This window comes from Mytilus californianus, unplaced genomic scaffold (assembly GCF_021869535.1).
Source record: "Mytilus californianus isolate M0D057914Y unplaced genomic scaffold, xbMytCali1.0.p SCAF_9, whole genome shotgun sequence".
Classification (NCBI taxonomy): Eukaryota; Metazoa; Mollusca; class Bivalvia; order Mytilida; family Mytilidae; genus Mytilus; species Mytilus californianus.
In genome coordinates, this window is record NW_026262745.1 from 60,901,782 (window position 1) to 60,925,799 (window position 24,018).

General features: G+C 32.3%; 1 protein-coding gene across 1 annotated transcript in view; it reads right to left on the reverse strand.

The window, feature by feature from the left end:
- The window catches only part of LOC127716177 (gem-associated protein 5-like), a 265,274-nt gene that overhangs the window by 61,622 nt on the left and 179,634 nt on the right, over nt 1–24,018 (reverse strand). Inside the window, exon 18 of the mRNA XM_052222302.1 lies at nt 12,213–12,317. Within this exon, the coding sequence (XP_052078262.1) occupies nt 12,213–12,317 (105 nt within the window). The remainder of the gene's footprint in view (nt 1–12,212; nt 12,318–24,018) is intronic.

Sequence of the window (24,018 nt, forward strand, 5' to 3'; positions counted from 1 at the left end):
GCTGTTTTTATAATACTAAGGACACGACCACAATAAAAATAAATTAGCATATAACAATAAAATAAATTTGCATATATTATAATTCCAAGGACAAAGTTTATAAATCTAGATTGATCAATAAGTCAAACACAATGGCCATATAAAACTTCATTTTTTTGCCTTTTGAGTGATATTAACTTATTAACTGTTAAAACTACTGCCAATCTGTCATTTTAATTCTTATTTTAGAGGGAGTATATCAGTTCAGAGGAAATGGAAATTTATGTATTTTATAATTTACTAGATTTATATTTGTTACTTTGTAGTTTATTTGGCATTCAGAGACGAATGAGGTTAGAATTAAACCATAAAGTAGTACTATACAAGATTGTTGATACTATATTTCTTATAAAGGTCAACAATAACAGGCAAACCCAGTGATCCTCTATCTCAAAGGTCAACAATAACAGGCGAACCCAGTGATCCTCTATCTCAAAGGTCAACAATAACAGGCGGACCCAGTGATCCTCTATCTCAAAGGTCAATAATAGCAGGCAGACCCAGTGATCCTCTATCTCAAAGGTCAACAATAACAGGCAAACCCAATGATCCTCTTTCTCAAAGGTCAACAATAACAGGCGAACCCAGTGATCCTCCATCTCAAAGGTCAACAATAACAAGTGGACCCAGTGATCCTCTATCTCAAAGGTCAACAATAACAGGCCGACCCAGTGATCCTCTATCTCAAAGGTCAACAATAACAGGCAGACCCAGTGATCCTCTATCTCAAAGGTCAACAATAACAGGCGGGCCCAGTGATCCTCTATCTCAAAGGTCAACAATAACAAGTGGACCCAGTGATCCTCTATCTCAAAGTCAACAATAACAAGTGGACCCAGTGATCCTCTATCTCAAAGTCAACAATAACAAGTGGACCCAGTGATCCTCTAACTCAAAGTCAACAATAACAGGCGGGCCCAGTGATCCTCTATCTCAAAGGTCAACAATAACAAGTGGACCCAGTGATCCTCTATCTCAAAGGTCAACAATAACAGGCGGACCCAGTGATCCTCTTTCTCAAAGGTCAACAATAACAGGCGAACCCAGTGATCCTCTATCTCAAAGGTCAACAATAACAGGCGGACCCAGTGATCCTCTATCTCAAAGGTCAATAATAGCAGGCAGACCCAGAGATCCTCTATCTCAAAGGTCAACAATAACAGGCGGGCCCAGTGATCCTCTATCTCAAAGGTCAACAATAACAAGTGGACCCAGTGATCCTCTATCTCAAAGTCAACAATAACAGGCGGACCCAGTGATCCTCTAACTCAAAGTCAACAATAACAGGCGGGCCCAGTGATCCTCTATCTCAGAGGTCAACAATAACAGGCGAACCCAGTGAACCTCTATCTCAAAGGTCAACAATAACAGGCGGGCCCAGTGATCCTCTATCTCAAAGGTCAACAATAACAAGTGGACCTAGTGATCCTCTATCTCAAAGGTCAACAATAACAGGCGGGCCCAGTGATCCTCTATCTCAAAGGTCAACAATAACAAGTGGACCCAGTGATCCTCTATCTCAAAGTCAACAATAACAAGTGGACCCAGTGATCCTCTATCTCAAAGGTCAACAATAACAGGCGGACCCAGTAATCCTCTATCTCAAAGGTCAACAATAGCAAGTGGACCCAGTGATCCTCTATCTCAAAGGTCAACAATAACAGGCGGACCCAGTGATCCTCTTTCTCAAAGGTCAACAATAACAGGTGGACCCAGTGATCCTCTATCTCAAAGGTCAACAATAACAGGTGAACCGAGTGAGCCTTTAACTCAAAGGTCAACAATTAAAGGCAATGTCTGATCCCACTTACTCAAGGTCAACAATAATAGGTGAATCCTGTGATCCTCTAACTTGAAACAATCCACTAAATTTTTTTTGAAATAATAACTATTTAACTATTTAACTATTTATTGTAAAGCAACGCTCAGACACATATAATATTGTTCTCAATTCAGTGAAACAGATGTAAACAAAGAATGTCAAAGAAATGCTGTCAATCATTGTCAAGATACCATGGTATTTCTAACACAAAACATTCAACTTTTACCATGTGTTGTGCATCTCCAAACTTAGTTTAACCTTGATGCATATCGATGTGCCTGTTACAAGACAGGAACCTTTTCAGATGTCTTGTTTTTTTTTAATATATCTAAGTGTGTGTTTTTTTACCATTCAAGAATTTGACTATTTTGGGGAAAAAATGTAAACAACACTTAAATATAATTTCATGCGTCTGAAGCACTTTTCTGGATTTACCATCATCAGGAACGCTCAATGTTGAATGCTTGAATTGATTGATTGATTGGTGATTACTTTACGCTGCATCAGAACAAAAAGGCTATATTGCAGTAAGAGCTATTCTAAATACTTAAACAAAAGACAGTTTTAAAATCATACAATTGAGGTCTATCAATTTACTAACACTTAATATATTTTAAATCGAAACTGAATGTTTGAAAGCCAAGGGTGTATAAGAACCGAAACAGGTGAAGAGCTATAGGACCAAAAAGAAAAAGGAACAATTATAGCCAAATCCATCTAAGGTCAACTTCGCATGAGAGAGTTGAAACCTTAAGTTTCTTATTAATTTCTAAATTTATAAATGGACAATTTTAGAAAGGTTTGTTATAAATCATGTCAGTACCAAAGTACTGACTACTGAGCTGATGATACCCTTGGGGATTGATCGTCCACCAGCAGCTTAGTTTTAGAAGTCATTCACCACTTGTTTAGGATCAGGGAGATTTAGAGTTAGACACATTGCATGGACACTTTCATTGATGATCATCTACTTGACCTCTAAAAATCTTTAATGTTTTAATGGGGCTGTTGAGTTGCTATTTCACTAACATACAACCCATAATGTATGGTCTTACTCATATCCAAACACTTCTTTTAAAACTTCAAATTTTCTTTTTATTATAAATTGACAAATGGCTTTTTAAAGGGAATAAAGTATAAAATACAAGGAACTGTATCTTTTGCTACCATTCCCAATTCGTTTTGATGCACTGTCATCAACAATGTCTTGAAAACACCCATTGTTGTATGAATATCAGCTAGAGGAGGAAAATTATCAGATTTATTTTTTACATGTGAAATTATCAATTTTTATTTCACTGGGGAATTATTTGAATCTGGAATAATTTTTAATTCTGGAAAATTGATAAGAAATGTATGATAGAAAGTAACCCAACTAAATAGGGTTAAAATTAGCCATACACCATGGCTTATAAGATTAATTCTACTTTCACTGGTATTTCAGTATGTACTTATTAAACTAACCCTCGACTTTAGCCATGAATGCATATCTAACCCTCCTAAATTGGGTTAGTTTTCATCATACATTTCTTATCAATTTTCCAGAATTCAAAATTATTCCTGATTCAAATAATTCCTTGTTCTAATGTAATTATTGAGCACTGCAAATTTTCTTTTCTTTTTCTTTTAAGCATTGTTTACACTGCCATAACTAATGTCATGTATTAATGTCCTTCCAAGATTGCTGATGGTCATACTACCGATATAAACAAAAACAGACATATAAGCACCCGCTGGTGTTCTGGCAAACGTAAAATGATGGTTTTTCTTGGTCTGTGTGATTTCATGTCATAGAATTACTAAATCATCAGTTTTCTTGAATATGAATGATTTTTAAAGGACAGTATCGGTCAAAAGAAATGGTTCTTCCTAATATTTCACTTCAATAACTGAACACATTTTAAACTTGTGTAACCCGTCTCCAGCTTAGGGTCAAATTAAAGTTTGCATGAATATATTGATTTTTTTTTTACTTGCAAGTAAATAATACTACATTGAACAATGTTTTTGAGCTTATTTTGACAAAATAGAACCACACTGACTGCTAATAGGGAAATTGTATATCAATACTCTGCTTTTATGAATGTTTGAAAAAAACAATAATCATTTTTCTTGTCTTAATTGTGACTAATACATATTGTATTAACACTTATCTATTGTTCAAGACTGTATGTTTCCCTTTATGTGTCTTTTAGGTTTTTATAATATTTTTTTATGTTGTTCGATTTCTGTCTGATTGATGTATATACCCAAATTTCCTTTTATTTTAAATATTCTTTTAACTCTGCCTCCCACTGTCCCAATGCCAATAGACCACTTTCGAGTTATGTCCTTCACAGGAAAATTTCGTCAATTATGCGCGCCTTTATGACGTCAATTACCAGATAGATGGGATCGCCTGTATCCCTACACTATTAATATAAAGTTCATCAAGGGTCTTCGTGATCATCATTATGAAGGATAAACTAGAAATAATGTTTGTTCTGTAGGTACTTAATCACAATTCCCTAATGACAGCAGTGCTGATGATCAATTATAAGAATTTAATTTGCCAAATAATTCCTGCCATATAGCATCATATTTTTTCAACCGCTTGCTCAACATGGAAAGGAAGTGACAATGCCCCTAAACACACTAAAGATGTTCATTAAAACCAAAGTTTTTGACAGAAATGCAACAAACTTGAAAGTTGTCTACTCCACAGCATAATAAGCTAATATAACCTTGCAGCATCTTCTCAATGAAATAAAATAAAGTGCTTTTTCAATCCCTATTTCAATATTTTCAGTAATATTTCAACATAATGATCATATTCAACTCACTTCTGGACATTTAAAATAGTTTTATTCAAACTCAAGATTTCATGTGTCACGAAAAGAAATTACATTTCATATTTAGGGTCATAATCAACAACTTTATATATCTAAAAATAAAATAAAAACATGCACTGAAAATCAAATATAGAATATTTTATTCATTTTGAACAGGCGTGTTCTAGAAAAGCATGTATAAAATACATATTAATTCATCATTTTTTAATTTTGATATTTTCTATACCGCCTATGCATATTTCTGACATGTATGTATTTATTAAACATGCATATCTGAAAGGCATGTCAAACAGAATTTGTTCAAAAGGGCAACTGTATATTTTTTATTAATGTAGTTATGTAATCATCGTAAAATAATTGTTACAAGGATGAAAACAAAAAATTTGACCTTAAAACACCAGTAGAAAAGAGCTTTTAACGTAAGATCCTGGGAAAGTTTGAGAACAATCCAAATACTAACTGATTCTAAATTTTCTAAACACTAATTGATTCTAAATTTTCTTAACACTAACTAATTCTAAATTTTCTTATACTATATGATTTAACTGTTGTTAAAAAAAAATTTCTAAAAGTATAACAAACTCATCATAGATTAACTAGACTTAAAATTTTGTACCCCAGACAAGTGTTTCGTTCACCAAGACTCATAAGTGATGCTTGAATCAAAAAAATTAAAATGCCAAATAAAGTACAAAGTTGAAAAGTATATATATTGCAACTGTGAAAAAAAATATTTTAAACAAGTTTTAAACATTTATTCTTCATTTCATTTCTGTACCCTAAGCATGAGGCGTTTACAGAATAGAGAATAATGGGCAAAAAATATAAAGAATAGAGAAAAATTGTCCAAAAAAATAAAAAAAATAATGAGGTGCTAAAATAAAAAGAATAAAGAATAATGGTCAAATTTCAGTATAAAAAATAGAGAAAAATTGACAAAAAAATTAAAGTATACAGAAATGAAGGACCCCCTCCCTCATCCAGACCCACAAGAATGCCATCATTCAGAATTAACCTTAGAATACATCCTGGGAGAATAAGACCATTTTATTAGTTAAGTCCACTAATGGAAGGAAGCTTTATAAGCAATGATGGCACTTTACACATTCATGGCTCAAATCATTGATAATATGTTTTAACTATTTTAGAAGACATTGAGAGGAATTATGACACACTTTGACTAACCTTGGCCATACATCAGAGAATTTGTAGAGAAGCAAAAATTGATGAGAACTTCAAAGAGACACAAGGCATTTACCTTTATATACTGATAAGATTATGACCATTACATAAATAGTCGGCTAATGGAAGGAAACATAGCAATGATGACAGAACAATTATTATTCAAGGCAAACATCATTAGCAAACGTACAAACTACTTCAGGAGACAAGCACCAATTTCAACATATTTAAATTAACCTTGGCCATACATAAGAGAATTTGAAGAAAAAATTGATGAGGACTTCAGAGAGACACACTAAGGAATCTTATTAACCTTTATATAATGACAGAACTATGACCATTCTATTACTTAATTGTCCCCTAAATGGTAGGAAACATAGCAATGATGACAAAATAGTTACAACTCAAATCATTGACATTTAATCATTTATTTTTAATGTAATATATCTAAAAATTACTGTATAATTAATACTCTATATATATGTATATACTCGGAAACGGGCCCTTTAATTGGATTTAATAAATATTCTTTTTCTTATTCTTATTCTTATTCTAATTCTTATTCTTATTCTTGACAAATGTACAACTATTTAAGAAAACAAGAATTAATTCCGACACACTTTTCCTGACCTTTAAGCCGTTACATAAGAGAATTTGTAGACCAGCAAAAATTGATGAGGACTTCAAAGAGACACAAGTGATTTACCTTTATATACTGACAGAATAAGATCATTACATTAATAAAGTCTACTAATTGAAAGAAGCATAGCAACAATGATAGAACATATTCACAACTCAAATCATAAGCATTGAGGACTCAAATCATTAAAAAGCGTATGACTATTTTACAAAACAAGAATGAAAATGACACATTTTTACTAACCTTTGCTTTACATAAGAGAATTTGTAGACAGAGCAAAAATTGATGCAGACTTCAAAGAGACACAAATCATTTACCTATACATAATGATAGTATGTGACCATGTCTGTCATACTTGTTTTTCGTAAATTGTTTTGTTATAAACTAGGCCGTTAGTTTACTCAATTGAATTGTTTCATGTTATTCATTTCGGGGCCTTTTATAGCCAACTGTATGGTATGGGTTTTTCTCAATGTTGAAGGCTGTAATAGTTACCTATAATTGCTTACATCCACTTCATTTGAACTTGGGTGGATATATATATAGTTGTCTCATTGGCAATCATACCACATCTCCTTATTTTTAAATTTCATCAATACAGTCTGCTAGCAGAAGGAAACATAGCAGTGATGACGGAACATATTAAAGGCTCACATCATTAGCAAACGTACAAACTATTTCAGGAAACAAGCATCAATTCCGACACATTTTTACCGACCTTTGCTATACATTTTGTAGACAGAGCAATAACCTGATAAGGATGTTAGAGAGACACAAGGAGATACTTTACTTCCCTAAGTACTGAAAGTATGGGAAGATAATTGCTTCGGACATTTATCCATAGTTATAAGCATTATGCCACTATAAATAATTCAAATTCTTGGATTATTTTTTAAAGTTTTTATAGCATCCACTTTTAATGGTAATAAAATAGAAAATGAAAGAAAAAACTGTAAATTCAGAAATTCTTTCAGACAAAAATGCAAGATTAATGATTGCGATTCAAGGAAAAGCTGCATACAGATATACCTATCAGATATCAGAATCGATGTGAGTTCTTATTATAGTGATACTCAGTCACCCAGTTGCATTATTCTCTTTAATAAAAACCTTGCAATAATTTCTGAATTTACAGTAGATCTTTTTTTACCCATTCTCATTCAGTTTAGATTCAACTTATTATGTTGTATGCTGTCATAGAAGTGAAGATACAGGTTTTATTTCCCATGTGATTTCATTATAATTTATACAGGAAATTCAAATTAGGGTATTTCGGGAAAACAAATGTAACATAAATTCAATAATAATATAGACAAGACAAGACAATATTTTATTTGAGTCTCACCTCTTATAAAACATTTGCATAATATTACAACTTCACATATAAAACAAGAGCCACTCTAAAAAGAGTTATGAGAGACTATATAATTGCTATCAAATTTTTTCTCATTCGATCAAAAGTAATAAATCTTAAGATTTCATCCCACTGGTCACTCATAATCACTTTGTATTGGAAAAAAGTGTTGAAGCAAATTAAATTTGATAAGCATTTTTTTACTTTTCCAGCCTCATTCAATTTTAAAAGTTACTGCAGTAGGAGTTTCATTTCTTTATATTTCTAACTGATTGGAATCCTTTGTTTTTTTATGTTTTAACACCTGACTTTCAGCATTATTGGCTATCTCATGGTGGCCAGTTTTATGTTGGTGGAAGAAGCCAGATCATGGCCGGAGAGAACCACGACCTTTGGCAGGAAAACTGACAATCCTGAATATGTCACAGAGACAACAACCTGACCAAAGAGCAGACAACAGCCAAAGGCCACCAATGGGTCTTCAATGCAGCGAGAAAATCCTGCACCCGGAGGTGGTCCTCAGCTGGCCCCTAAATAAAATTGTGTGCTAGTTCAGTAAAAATGGACGTCACACTAAACTCCAAAACATATAAATGAACTAAAATGAAAAAAACATACAAGACTAACAAAGGCTAGAGGCTCCTGACTTGGGACAGGCGCAAAAACTACCTTGACCAAAAACTTTAACCTGAAGCGGGACAGACAAACGGACGGAAGAATGAACGGATGCACAGACCGAAAAACATAATGCCCCTCTACTATTGTAGGTTGGGCATAAAAAAGAAGAACACATCCGTGATATTGCGGGTCTGTGGCTGAATTAAAGTACTTATGCCTTATCATTAGTATTTGTATTGTCAAATGATAAAGTCATGCAGTTTATAAGGTGCACAGTTTCTCTGCTATCAAAATATTTCTGTTTGAACCTGTCCTGGTTTTCTTACTACAACCTAAAACTACATGTGACATTTACTATTGGTATCGGCATCGTATTGGACCCAGAACTTGTTAATTATTGGTAATATTAATTATGTGGAAAACAAAAGGGCCTGGAATGGTGTAATTTTCAATCAACACTATTGTCCTATATTAGTTATATATAAACATGATAAAGTTGAATTTTTTTATTCATCATTTTAACATCATGCTGGCTATCAAATTATATCTTGTTATTCTAGAAGTGTAGATACAAAAGAAAAGATATATTTTTCTTGTAACTTCAGCACTGACAGTAAGGCAGTGATGAAAATCTTCACTGGCAGTGAATATGTGTTGAAAATCCTCACAGGCAGTAAATCAGTGTTGAAATTCTTCACTGACAGTATTTCCCTGTTGAAAATCTTCACACAGTAAATCAGTGTTGAAAATCATCACTGACAGAAAATCAGTGTTGAAAATTCTCACTGACAGTAAATCAGTGTTGAAAATCTTCACTGACAGTGAATCAGTGTTCAAAATCCTCCCTGACAATAAATCTTCACAGACAGTAAAGTGGTGATGAAATCTTCACTGGCAGTGAATAAGTATTAAAAATCTTCACTGGCTGTAAATCAGTGTAAAAAATCTACCTGACAGTAAATCAGTGTTGAAAATCTTCAGACATTACAGCGGTGATGAAAATCTTTAATGACAGTGAATAAGTGTTGTAAATCCTCACTGACAGTAAATCAGTGTTGAAAATCTTCACGGGCAGTGAATCAATAGTTGTAAATCCTCACTGGGAGTGAAACAAGTGTTGTAAATCCCCACTGACAGTAAATAAGTGTTGAAAATCTTCATTGACATTATTTCTGTATTAAAAATCCTCTGTGACAGTTGTTTAAAGTCGTTAAATCGTAAATCAGTGGGCAAATCTTCACTGACAGTAAATCAGTGTTGAAAATCTTCACTGACAGTAAATCAGTTTGAAAATCCTTTAAATTAATAACCGCATGCTTTAAATTTTACACAGCAATTGATAAATGTACTTTAAAATTCTCACTGATGGGTAAATCAGTGTTGAAAATCTTCAATGATAGTAAATCACTATTTTAAATCCTCACTGACAGTGAATCAATATTGAAAATCTTCAATGACAGTAAATCAGTGTTGAAAATCTTCACTGACAGTAAATCAGTTTGAAAATCCTTTAAATTTTACACAGCAATTGATAAATGTACTTTAACATTGGCAACACCCAACATATCTCCTTTTATTCAATTAAAAAAGAAGAAAATAAAAAACATTTTCAAAACCTTCAAAATCAATGATTCTATATAGATATAAGAAGACGTGGCATGAGTGCCAATGAGACAACTCTCCATCCAAGTCAAAATTTATAAAAGTAAACCATTATAGGTCAAAGTACGGTCTTCAACACGGAGCCTTGGCTCACAACCAACAGCAAGCTATAAAGGACCCCAAAATTACTAGTGTAAAACCATTCAAACAGGAAAACCAACGGTCTAATCTATATAAAAAACGAGAAACAAGAAACACTTATGAACCACATCAACAAACGACAACCACTGAACATCAGATTCCTGACTTAGGACAAGTGCAAACAATTGCAGCAGGTTTAAACGTTTTAATGGTACCAAACCTTCACCCTTATCTGAAACAATAGTGTTATCATCACAACATAGAAAGACACACTATAAAATATCAATTGAAATGGCTTAACTCAATCAAAAGAAATATTAACACCAGTGAACATACACTGAACAAATAAATTTGATCTATGATACAATGTAAATACAAAATAAATAAACTAAGGGAAGAATAATTAAAATAACATGTTATACCGCTGTGAAATGTTGAACAATATGCCAAATGCCAAATTCAGAACAAAGATAGCATCTAAAAAGTGAGATGTAAATCATTTTCTGTCAAAAAGTCAATGCATTGTTTTAAGCAATTAATTAACCTGGGTTTTTACCTGAGAGAGAATACCTTTGATATCTGCAAGAGAATTCCCCGTTCTCATAACTGATTAGAAATATTATTGTTTTAGTCTGTATGATTGTAAAAGCACTATATTTATCACATCAATGAATGCAAAAATTGCTTCAGGTATTCTTAGATGTCACAACTCCAATTTTCTACTTAGGGAGGAGCGTAATATATCAATACACAGAGATAATGTACCTGATTGATTTACTTTCAACTACTCAACTCTTAAAAAAATAATGATGTAAATAGAACACTAATAACTTTTCTGAATGTTTTAAGAACTGCTTTCAAATAGAAATTTTGCACTAACCTAGACTTTGCTTACAATTCAGGTTTTGGTTGTTAAACTTCATTAATTCGTTCATGGAATAAGTGAAAAAGAATATATATATATTAATATAACTGCCAAACTTTATTCCCCATTTACAGAGAGCAAATTTACAGATATAAGATGTAGAAAAATTTGAAATAAAATTCAGGATCTGACTATTCCATATAACACTATTATCCAAATCCAAAAGGTACCATTTTCACTTACTGTGGGGGTGGTGAAACTGGAATATTATGCACATTTTTTTTTTCCATAGTGTGAAAATTAAAGAATTCTTTTTTTTTCACACCATGGGAACTTGAATAACTTAAAAGCTATATATATACCTTGAGATTCAAAATGTTTAATATTGGGTGGGGGAGGAGGGAGGGGGAGATTTCAGGAATTGCTACATACAAATTTCTCAGAATACAGAGATTATAGTGGGATGATGTTTTTTCACTATATAAACAAATCATCTGTGTCTCTTACTTCAAGCCAGTTTGACCTTGGTCTCCATCTGTTATCAGCACACAGTTTTAAAACAAATATTTCAAAGACACAAAATAGATGAATGAATTGCAATTGTTTCTTAGATAATCATAATGTAAACATGATGCACATATTCAAAAATATAAAATGTAATTAATGATCTTTTAACAAAATTACTTTTTTATATGTACTCTTATAAGCTCCTTTTACAAAGATCTAGACACTGAAAATTTCTTACCACTTACAAAGAAAAAACAGGTCCAATTGTTCCGTTATCAATGGCTATATTTGATAGTGTTAAAAATATTATATGCAACTTTTTACATAAATCAAATGTAATTTCCTGTTTGCTTTGCAATTCTCCTTCAATTTATGCCATATGTGTGCCCTACATCTATTATTTGACAAAATAAATAAGAATCAACTGCATGCATGTAAACAAATCTGGGACATGACCTTGCTTTATAAATATATATGTTCTACATGTGATGGATCTCAACCCCCACTTAATTGTGTGACTGCTTAACAATCTCTCCAATCTGTGACAGTTTGCTGAAGTTGAATTACCTCCCTTAATGAACTTGGAACAAGATAAATTATAACATACTGACCTTCTAGGTTAAGACATCTGTACATGGCTTTTCTGTCCAGGAAAAATCCCAAATGAGCCAACTCCTCCCCCTCAACATCATTAACCTCTTCAGGTGTTAATTTACCTGGAAAAAAAATTACAACATTTTACAGTGAAATCTATGTAGTTCTGGTAAAATTCATGTAAAAGAACAAAAACGCTAAAGGTATATGGATGGAATAGGGAACCATATTGCAATTAACAATGGTTTCGAACTACCACATGCATGGTTCTAACTCATAACCTAAATGTTGAGAGGCCTGCTTGATACAGTAGATGAATTTCTTTGATCACTATAAATACAAATATTTTTATTGGCACAATTAAACTCATTAACAATAAATGATTAAGACCTATTGCATATATATAATTATATTAATTGACATGGTAGAATGAAAAGTTACATATTGATGTATCATATTAATTCACTATTCCTTATATTTAGACACTCTGATATGAAAGAGGAAGACAGTCTAAGTAATAATGCTGAGCTATTGTTAACCAATAGAGATATTTTATCATCAGTGGTAATGTTAGGCTGTATTTTAAATATAACATTTATTTTATTTTCTAATATTTCTCGTTTTGAGGTAAATCTATTACATTGAAATAAGAAATGTTGTTCATCTTCAATTTCCCCATTTTTAGACAGGACAGTATCTTTCCTCTCTAGGATAGTTAAGATGTCTTCCCCTTTCAATCAATAAAGAATGTGCACTTATGCATATTTTGCATATTGCTGCTCTATCTTTTAAATTGTTTAGTGAATCAACATATGATGATGGTCCTTGACCCATTTTGTAGACTTGACGAAAGAAACTGAGTTTAGAAGATTCCTGTATGTTTGCATTTTGATTTTGCAAGCACTAATCATAAATTCTTTGTTTTACTTGTCCCAAGTGCTGCTTTGTTAAACAACTTTTTTCTACAAGATATGAATATCCTAATTTTTGTAAACTGCATTTAGTTTTTTTGATCCAGGGGTTTGAAAACCTTGTTGCACAGAAAATTTTATTTATAAGTGTATTTTCTGATGAAAGTATATGCTCTAGAAAATTTATGCTTGAAAATACAATTTTACTTTTGAGTGGAATTCAACCAAGCTCAGCACGACAAGCATCATTTGAAGCCTTGCAATGAAAACCAAGTACATCTTTGATAAATTTAATGTGTAGTTTTTCAAAGGGTTCAGAGTCCCTTAAGGATGAGTAAACGCCCCAAATTTCACAACTGTACATAAGTATAGGTGATATTTATGTATCAAACAATTTTTCAAGTAGTCTACATGGATTATTCAGACCAACAGTTTTCTTTATTTTGAAATACCGGGCTTTTCTTGCCTTTTCCAAAAGAGTATTAATGGCTAAATTGAAATTACCATTACATTTTATTACAATACCTTAATAAGAATAATAACTAACAGTTTCAATACAAGAATCATTATAAGTAAATTTGTCCAAAAAAGTTTTACTATTTGAATTAAATACAATAACTTTGGACTTATCTGTGTGTTAACTTGTAGTTTCCAACAGTCACAATAATCATATTAAGCTTAAGACTGTTTTGTAGTCCTTTTTTACTTTGGTCACTTGGCCACCAAGGTTCCTTAGATTTATAATTCTTATATTATTTGTGAAATTTGGAATCTTTCATAATTTTTGGTTTCAAGCGTTTTTCGTTAGTAGTGATTTTTGTGGGATGTTGATCATTTTATAGAGGAATTAAGATAAAAAATTTAATTAACTAATAAGATTGAACACATTTTTTCCAGAGCAAATTGGTGAACTTTAAACAATAATAAACTAATAAAAATAATTTGATAATTCACTATTTATTTCTGATCATAATTTGGCATTGATATTGCAGTGGGCACAACATTCTAAATACTGATTAGGATCTGTCCAAAAAATATCTCCCTAAAAGAAAGAAATATTTACTAGGATCTTTGGTATTCGTAGCTAATCTACAGCTATCACTAGCCTGTCAACACTGAGGTTGTGAGATCAAACCTGATACTGGCAGGTGCATTCAACTCTGATTTTAATTGACCAGGATTGTAAAATTTCCTGCTGATGGTTGGTGGTTTTCTCATTGCACTCCAGTTTCCTCAACCAATAAAAACTGGCCCCTTAAATAAAGACAAGAGTGCTAAAAGTGGCCTAAAAACCATCAATCAATAAATAAAAGAATAATGTGTCTGAGGACACGATTGCCATTTTCCAAGTTAAATATGGGCATAACTCTAGAACAGTGAATGACTCACAACCCAAATTTGAACTCTGTCTGCATGTTGTGGTTCTTAGCATTGTGTATGAGTTTCATAAAATTTGAATGAGACAAACTTAAGTTAGAGAGCAGAAATGAAAAAAATTGCAATTTTTCAAGTTATAAAGGGGAATAACTCTAGAAGGGTATGTGAATCACTGCCCAAATTCGAACTCTATCTGCAAGTTTTGGTTCTTAGCATTGTGTATGAGTTTTATAAAGTTTAGATGAGGAAAACTTAAGTTATAGTGTGGAAACGATAATGGGACAGACGGACGGACGGATGGTCATGGGTAACACTAAAGCCCCCGCTGACTAAGGGAGGGACACAAAAAGCTAAGGGAAGTAAAGGTTATAAAATAATGTAAAGCATCTATTCTTAAAATCAGTGATGATTTTTTGGGGTTTGAAAAATTATGGTTTATCTGTAATGAAAACAGGAAAACATTATATCCCATTTAACTGTCAAATTATCTCCAATTAAGACATGAGATAAATTACAACCTTAGTGCTTTCTGACATTTATTATTCATATTTGCATAAATTATGATAAATATGGCAGGAAAGTGTTAGAGTTATTTCATATCTAATTCATAATGATAAGTACATTAGTTAAATACATAACCAGAAAATACATTTTCTAATTATTGCCATTAGTGGCAGATTCAAGAGGGGGTGGGGCTTTGACAGGAAAATATATATTTTTTTTGCATGAAGTTGTATAGTTTTAAATTTTCTTCAATAATAACACCCACTTTCAAAAATCCCGGATCCACCCCTGGCCATATTCATTGCATTGACTGACTGATTACTGTTTACTGAAATCCAGTGGCAAATATTTCAAGCATATTTTTGCAAAGGTTAAATACAGAGCACTGTAACTCTAAACATGAGGCATCAATGGCAGCAGATTTAACAACATTATTCCGACAGGAAGTGGTTGTGAATTTATTCTTCCCAAACAGATGTCCCACAGATTGGGTACAGATACCATAATTCTGTAACCATCCAACAGCATACTGTTTACTGTTATGCAATCAGTCAACAGCATTGAATACTGTTATGCAACCAGTCAACAGCATTTAATACTAGTATCCAAGGTTTTACACCATTACTAACTGCATTATCAGTGCTTTGTCCAGCAGCAAATATTTCATGTATATGCAAGACCATAAAACGTTAAAACAAAGAATATATATAAATACCCTGGGTTATGTATTCTAAGTGAAATTTGTCAACATGTTAGCACACTTGGTGACAGTCCCAAGGTAGAAATGTCATACTTCCAACACACATTACATGTACTTAAAGGATGTTCGCAACTCTATCTAAAAATAACAAGCTTTGTAAAAAGACTGTTATAATTTGATAGTATGTAACTAAAGGAACTAAAAGAGCCGAAAAAAATGAAGGGTCCATGTACTTGTTTTCTACATATATACCATTGAAAATCTAGCAGGAAATAATTCTCTCTAGACTTTCCATATATTTAACATTGACACCTTTTTCCTTTCAAAAGTATTGAAAAAATAACAAGGATTTCATAAAACTTTCAAAAATGACTTTTAAAACTATATGGAATAAAATTATGAAAAGAAAAGAAGGGGTCAGTGGGAAAATTTTTTATTGGCACTACATGGATAAAAGTAGAGGATTCCAAATATCTGACAAAAAGTCAAAAACAAGAGTAGCGAACATCCTCAACTCTGAGCTCTGAACACATTATTACTCTTCATACTCCTATTTTAATTGTGTGTGGTAATAAATTAGCATATGTCAGAATCATGTAGAATAGAGCTTTTTTTCAGCATGATTATACACCTTTTTTCCTCATTATCTTTGCAAAATATACAAAAAGGTTTTAACAACTAATGAACAAAAAATAGGATAAAACATATGAAATTCTCCAATTCTGAGCAAAAATCAAAAAAAATATTTCCCCCTCCCTCCTGCCCTCTCCTACAAAAAAAATTGTGTTCATTTCTCACATCTTATCCGGAACCTTGAAATTAATACGCAGATGACTTAAAAGTTTAGCATGAATTTGATTTAAGATGGCCTTACATCAATATAAGAAGGAAATGATAGATTCTATTTGATTATTTCAAATCTTATCACAATTATACATTTCAAGGTCGAAAAACAGATCATTGTTTGCTCTATAGTTTTTATGTATGACGAAACTGTTCTCCTCGTGTCATTTTCCGACAATATCTCATTCATTCTCATCTAATTCTGCAAGTACATCTATTTTGTACCAAAATTAACATCCAGCTGTCTATTTCTGTAACAGAATCAATAAACATTTTTTTTCTTTTCTTGAAACAGAAAATCTATTTTCAAATCCTTGTATTAGCAACACAAGCCAAAACAAATCGCTACGAACAAAAGTGCAATGAATTCTCAGATTTTAAATTGACTACCTTTTTTAGATTTAAATCTAATTATTATTAAGCACTAAAAAATGTTGCTGAATAAAAAAATACTGCCAATTTAACCTCAAACAAGGGTGGAATTATGAAAAAAATGAAATTGTCCCTTAAATCATTCAGCAAGATAATTAAGGGGCTGGATAGGGGGATGGGTCCTTCATTTCCTTTAATTCATTAATATTTTAGAACATTTTTGTCTACTCTTTATCTTTTTTTACCATTTTTATATGTTCTATATATTTCAGCACGCCATTATTCTCTCTTTATTTTTTGTGTGCATATTTTTCTCTTTATTTTCTCTTTTTGTCCTTCATGCTACATCTTTTGCTCGATTATGCTCTATACTAGCTGTAAACCAAAATTAGTGATACATATTATGTATGAGCTGCTGGGAAAATTGAATGAATAGCCTTCAAAGAAGCTGAGGTGAAAGGTCACAAGTATGCATTTCACAAAATAACCTGCTGCAACATGAGTGCACTTTAATGTTATTTATTTACTAATTTGAAATAAATTCAAAACTCTTGCATTTGTAATACAGTTTGATAAAAAAAAAACTTCATTCAAGTTTTCAATTTCAGTTTTAAGGATTATAAAAAAATGTTTCATTTCAATTAACTTGGAGCTTTCTAAATTTATTTCCTTTTGAAATAATTTCAGCTCTATTTAAAGAATTATTATAAATTCTGTTTTATTCAGGGAGATTTCAATTAATTTCGTTTTGGCTATATAATATAAATAACTGACAAATTTTCTATTTATTGCTACATTTCTTTCAAAAGTTACGAGTAAAATTTTACAACTAACATATTTTTTTTCTCTAAATATTAAGCATGATAGAAGTAATTAATTTCATACTTTTCAATAAGCGTGATGTAATTTTCCAGTCGTAGCTCCATAAAACCGATTTAAGAAAGTAAATCAAATATTTATGTAATGTACTTTTATTATAAATCATTTAGTGTCATCCGTAATGTGATCACAGGGATAAACTGATGGATTTAACCGAATTACAGAATCAATACAAATTGTTCTTTTCTCTTGTTATTGCTACTTTTCATTTTGCCACACAATCAGCCGTTTTACGATAAAAAGAAAGGAGTACATATGTACTTGCGTGATAAAAAACATATATTGTCTCCTCACATGCTGTTTCTATTTTGAGAAAATGGTTGTATTCTGTGCATATATCAATTCATATAGGTTTCCACTTCACATGCAGTCAAAGTCAGAGCAATGGCAATTTTTCAACAGTTTAAAGAAACAAAGCCCTTTTCAACTAATTTTTATAGTTTGTTCTTATGATGTGTAGTTTTTGTGTACTGTACTTAATCGTTACACCAAAGTCCCATATTGTTAGGGGTAGACTTTGGTGCACGGAAACATGTTTACCCCTACCACATTCTGTTACATAATAATGTGACTGTTAATGGTTGTGCATATAAACCAGTTTGAATTGTTTGAAAGGACAAGGTACGATAAGCCCCCGTTTTGGCCCCCCTATTTTCTCATTTTTCAAATTTTGTTTTGGAAAGCTACTTAATATTTTGAAATATTCCCTTAGGTTTGAAGTTTGTTTGGATGAACTTCAAAACCATTAATTTCAGCAACTAAGTGAGATGAGGGGGTGAAAGGACATCAAAAACACCAAAAGTAGGAAAAATTATGATTTTTGACCTGTGTTTCTTAAAATTTAATAGCGTGTGCCTACGTGACCCGGAGAAAATTATGGCGATCTAGACAGCAAAAACAGTGATAATGACATTGTAATAAAAAAATTCCTGGGTCACGTTGGCGCAGGCACTTAAAAACTAAAAAATCGTTGTACGGAACACCCCCAAAGTGAATAATAATTACAATATCTGAATAATAACGGAAAGTTTACCCCCCTCACCTCACCCAGTTGCTGAAATTAATGGTTTTAAGTTCATCCAAACAAACTTCAAACCTCAGGAAATATTTTAACATAATAAGTAGCTTTCCAAAACAAAATTTGAAAAATAAGAAAATAGGGGGGCCAAAACGGGGGCTTATCGTACCTTATCCTTTGTCATTTCGAGGCCTTTTTCACGGCTTTTTATGTGGTATACCCGGTTTAGGCTCATTGTCGTAGGCCATACAGTGATCTATGGTTGCTAACTTCTACGTCATTTGGGCTGGTGGAGAGTTGCCTTATTGGCAATCATACCACATCTTCTTATTTTTATAAGAGAAAAGTCAGACAGAGGTATACTGCTAGCATCAGCTCACAAAAGTATGACTATCTGAGTCCTGGCTTGATTAATTCGTCTTATTATATAAAGTATTGACCACAATCTTGCAGAAAGACTTTTTGACCTCCTTATTCCAAAACGATTAGGGCAATAAAAATATAAAGTACCATTTTAATATCCTTCAGAGCATACAAAAGCTCCTAGTCTGACAGGACTTTGTTTAATTGAATATATATACCGATGTAAAGTTGAATAAAGTAACAGTATAACCTTGACCCTCACACAGACATTCCAATCTTTTTTTTGCAAAAAGGCAACATGTAATACCAAGTATTATTATTAATATCCTTCAATTAAGGAAAGCAGACAGACAGACAGACAGACAGACAGACAGACAGACAGACAGACAGACAGACAGACAGACAGACAGACAGACAGACAGACTCCAGTGTAGAGTTTTCTTTCTTAGTAAGAAAAACAGCTATTGTAAATTTCAAAATAACAAGTATATACTTGGGAATATCTTGACATCAATTTCCTTGAGGAAATAATTTTTTCGGCCATTCATTATTATTCAAAACATGATGATTTCTTTATTCAAATCACCTTCACCATCGTTTTCTTGGTTTTTTATTTCATTAAAGTAGGCTTATTTGCAACATTTTATTGAAATATCCTTCTTGAAATAAGTTAAAATCAGTTAAATATCTTCCAAAATGAAAAACATGATCATGATGAAAATTTTGAGAGAGAAAAATAACTAACTTATATTTGCACTGATCCTACTACAAAATCTTGAAAAGTTTATCAAAATAATTTGATCTCATCAAAAAGGCTGTGCGTCAACTTGTATATAATTCCACAAAGATAAAATTTCTGAAAATAATTCTAATCTTTAAACCGTTTCATTAACTTGACTTTTAGTGCACCTACTTCTTTGACATTTACAGTAAATAATTAAGTGATATTTCCAACATAAACAATACAATAGCAATTTGACTTTACTTTACAGCAGACACTGATAGAATTCTTTTATGTTCTGATTTACCAAGAAATTCATGATCAAAGAAGCTCCCTTGAAGGTGATTATGTCTATTTTAGTCATATTTTCGTGCTGTTAGGTAAACATACTAATCACATTTTTAAAAATATTTTTGTAAATGACTTTATTTTAAGAATGTATAATTAAAAGGTCAAGGTTAAAGAGCAGATCGTTATTTGAAAGATAATCAATTAACTTTTCAGGTGTTTTTATGTTTCAGGTGAAAGAAACTTTTACAACAAGAAATGAGGTTTTCATTCAAGCATTCTGATAATAATGCATGACTCCAAATATAGTAACTACATTAAAAATCTATTTGAAGACATCATTTAAAGCACTTGACAAGGAAATTCCATATTTCACATGAAAAAAGAAAAATATTTTCTTCAAATCTTATTTTACAAAAGCTAAAAAACTTCAAATCTAACCCTTTCAGAGGAGAAATCGTTAAACACACATATATAGGCATATATATTCACTTGTTCAGTGTATGTTCAATGGTGTTAATATGTCCTTTGATTGAGTTAAGCTGTTTCAGTTGATATTTTATAGTGTGTCTTTCTATGTTGTGATGTTACACTATTGTTTCAGGAAAAAGGGTGAAGGTTTGGTACCATTAAAACGTTTAAACCCGCTGCATTTGTTTGCACCTGTCCTAAGTCAGGAATCTGATGTTCAGTAGTTGTCGATTGTTGATGTGGTTCATAAGTGTTTCTCGTTTTTTATATAGATTAGACCGTTGGTTTTCCCGTTTGAATGGTTTTACACTAGTAATTTTTGGGGCCCTTTATAGCTTACTGTTGGGTGTGAGCCAAGGCTCCGTGTTGAAGGCCGTACTGTGACCTATAATGGTTTACTTTTATAAATTTTGACTTGTATGGAGAGTTGTCTCATTGGCACTCATATCACATCTTCTTATATCTATATATAGCACATCATGCATCCCCTACGGTAGACCCCTCTCCCTTGTTCACCTATCACATTTCTGTGTTCAATGAACTGAGAAATTGTGTCAAAACACTAATTTGGCACATATATCTTGAAAAGTTCACATCATAATAAACATATGTACTTAGTTTTAAGTTGATGTGTTGACAACTTCATGGTAAACTGACTTAAACCAAAATTTTAGTCTGTTACAAGACCGAAGCATTACAGACAGTTGGATGAAAAACTGGAAAAGAATAATTTCAGCCTATACTCTTGTAGGAGAGATATCAAAAGCTATAACAACAACAACAAATAGTAATGGCAATGGGTCCCTTAGCCCAAATGAGCCAAGGGGCCTCAGTGTCCAGTTGGTTTAAGTAGTTCATCAACTATTTCATTAGCCTGTCAACACTGAGGTTGGGAGTTCAAACCCTGCATGTGGCAGATGCAAAATATCTTATACGGTTATATATCTAATTATCAATGCCGAAGATCTCAAACAGAGACTGGGGTATCTTTTCATTTTTGCAACTAATCTTTAAAACTGACAATGTCAGAAAGGGCCTAGCTTGCATATTTTTGTGAGAGGCATTATAAGTATATAAATAACATAGAGCTAAGAGGGAAACAGTCAGATTGTTACCCCAAGAAAAACATTGTTAACTGAGGCGAAGCCAAGGTTGAAATTATTTTTTCGTAGGGTAACAATTTGCCCAATTACCCTCTCAGCTGTATGTTAATTAATTTATTACACTGACTGTTTTGTTATCATTTTGAATTTGTCCTTTAAATTTAACTAGAGGCTCTTAAGAGCCTGTGTCGCTCACCTAGCTTGGTCTATGTGCATATTCAACAATGGGCACTCTCCAACATTGTAGACGAGAATAGTTCATGACAAAAATCTCTGTTTTGTTGATCTTGTATTGCTGATCATTTAGTCTGTTATGTTTCACTCTATCTTCTTTAATTTTTGCACAAACACAAAAGAAGGTAAAAAAAATCCTCATTTAAGGGCAATCACTCCTATAAAGAGTGACAGTCTACTAACTGTATCGGCAAAATTTGACTTGTTAGTACATCTTGCCTTCCTGATCATTTTTGTGTTTTAAAGTGTCTATTTATCTATTATAATTTTTAAGATATAAGGCAAAAACTAAAAAAAATGGTAAAAATCAGCTTCAAAGGGCAATAACTCTAATAAGAAGTCAACTGACAATTTCGACCATGCAGACTTATTTGTAGAACTCGTCTTGCTGATCGTTTTTGCTATTTAAAGTTTCTCTGTATCTATTATATTTTTTCAGGATAATAGGCAATAAAATGCTCCGCAGGGCGCAGCTTGATACGACCGCAGAGGTCGAACCCTGAACAGTTGGGGCAAGTATGGACACAACATTCAAGCTTGATACAGCTTTGCATTTGGATTGTGATTAAATATTTGACACAGCATAGGTTTCTGACACAGAATGAATGTGGTCTAAGAACTTAAAAATTTTAAATTGGACATTCACCTATTATGGTCCAATATCCAAAATCTAAATACATGGTTAGATTCAGCATATCAAAGAACCCCAAGAATTCAATTTTTGATGAAATCAAACAAAGTTTAATTTTGGACCCTTTTGACCTCAATGTGGACAAAGTTGATAACGGGGCCCAAAAATCAAAAATCTAAATACATGGTTAGATTAAGCATATCAAAGAACCCCATATATTCAATTTTTGTTGAAATCAAACAAAGTTTAATTTTGGACCCCGATTTGGACCAACTTGAAAACTGGGCCCATAATCAAAAATATAAATACATGTTTAGATTCAGCATATCAAAGAACCCTAAGAATTCAATTTTTGCTAAAATCAAACTAAGTTTAATTTTGGACCCTTTGGACCTTAATGTAGACCAATTTGAAAAACAGGACTTAAAATTAAAAATCTAAATACACGGTTAGATTCGGCATATCAAAGAACCCCAATAATTCAATTTTGATGAAATCAAACAAAGTTTAATTTTGGACCCTTTGGACCTCAATGTGGACCAATTTAAAAATGGGGCCCAAAATCCAAAAACTAAATAAACGGTTAGATTCAGCATATTAAAGAACCCCAAGAATTCAAGAATAAAACCCAATTGAAATTGATCAAGCAATTTATACGAAGTATCTTCTTTTGCACAATACTGTGCAATTAAATATTTCTTGCTATTGGGCAATACTGTACAATTGACAATTTCTTGCTATTGCGCAATATTGTGCTATTGGATATTTCTTGCTATTGCGCAATACTGTGCAATTGAAGATTTCTTGCTATTGCGCAATACTGTGCAATTGAAGATTTCTTGCTATTGCGCAATACTGTGCAATTGAAGATTTCTTGCTATTGTGCAATACTGTGCAATTGAAAATTTCTTGCTATTGCACAATACTTATTATATAATAATTTACACATCCTGTTTGGTGTGTATCTCCTACCATATCATTATTATTTGCTTTTAAATATAAATCAGAAATAACCAACTTAAAATGGAAAATTTTAAAAGAAAAAAAAAAGGAAAAAAAAAAATCCCCCCCCCCCAAATTTTTTTAAACCCCCTTATGATTCATCACCCCCAAACTCAATCCCAGCCTTCCCTTTGTGGTATGGTACCTTGCAGTACAATTTCAGAGAGATCCATACACTTGAACACAAGTTATTGTCTGGAAACTAGAAAAATGTGTTTTTTGGTCCCTTTTTGGCCCCAAATTCCTAAACGTTTAGGGCAATTACCCCCAAACTCAAACCCAGCTTTCCCTTTGTGATATGGAACCTTGTAGTACAATTTCAGAAAGATCCATACACTTACACATAAGTTATTGTCCTGAAACTAAAAAAATGCTTGTTTTTTGCCCCTTTTTGGCCCCTAATTCC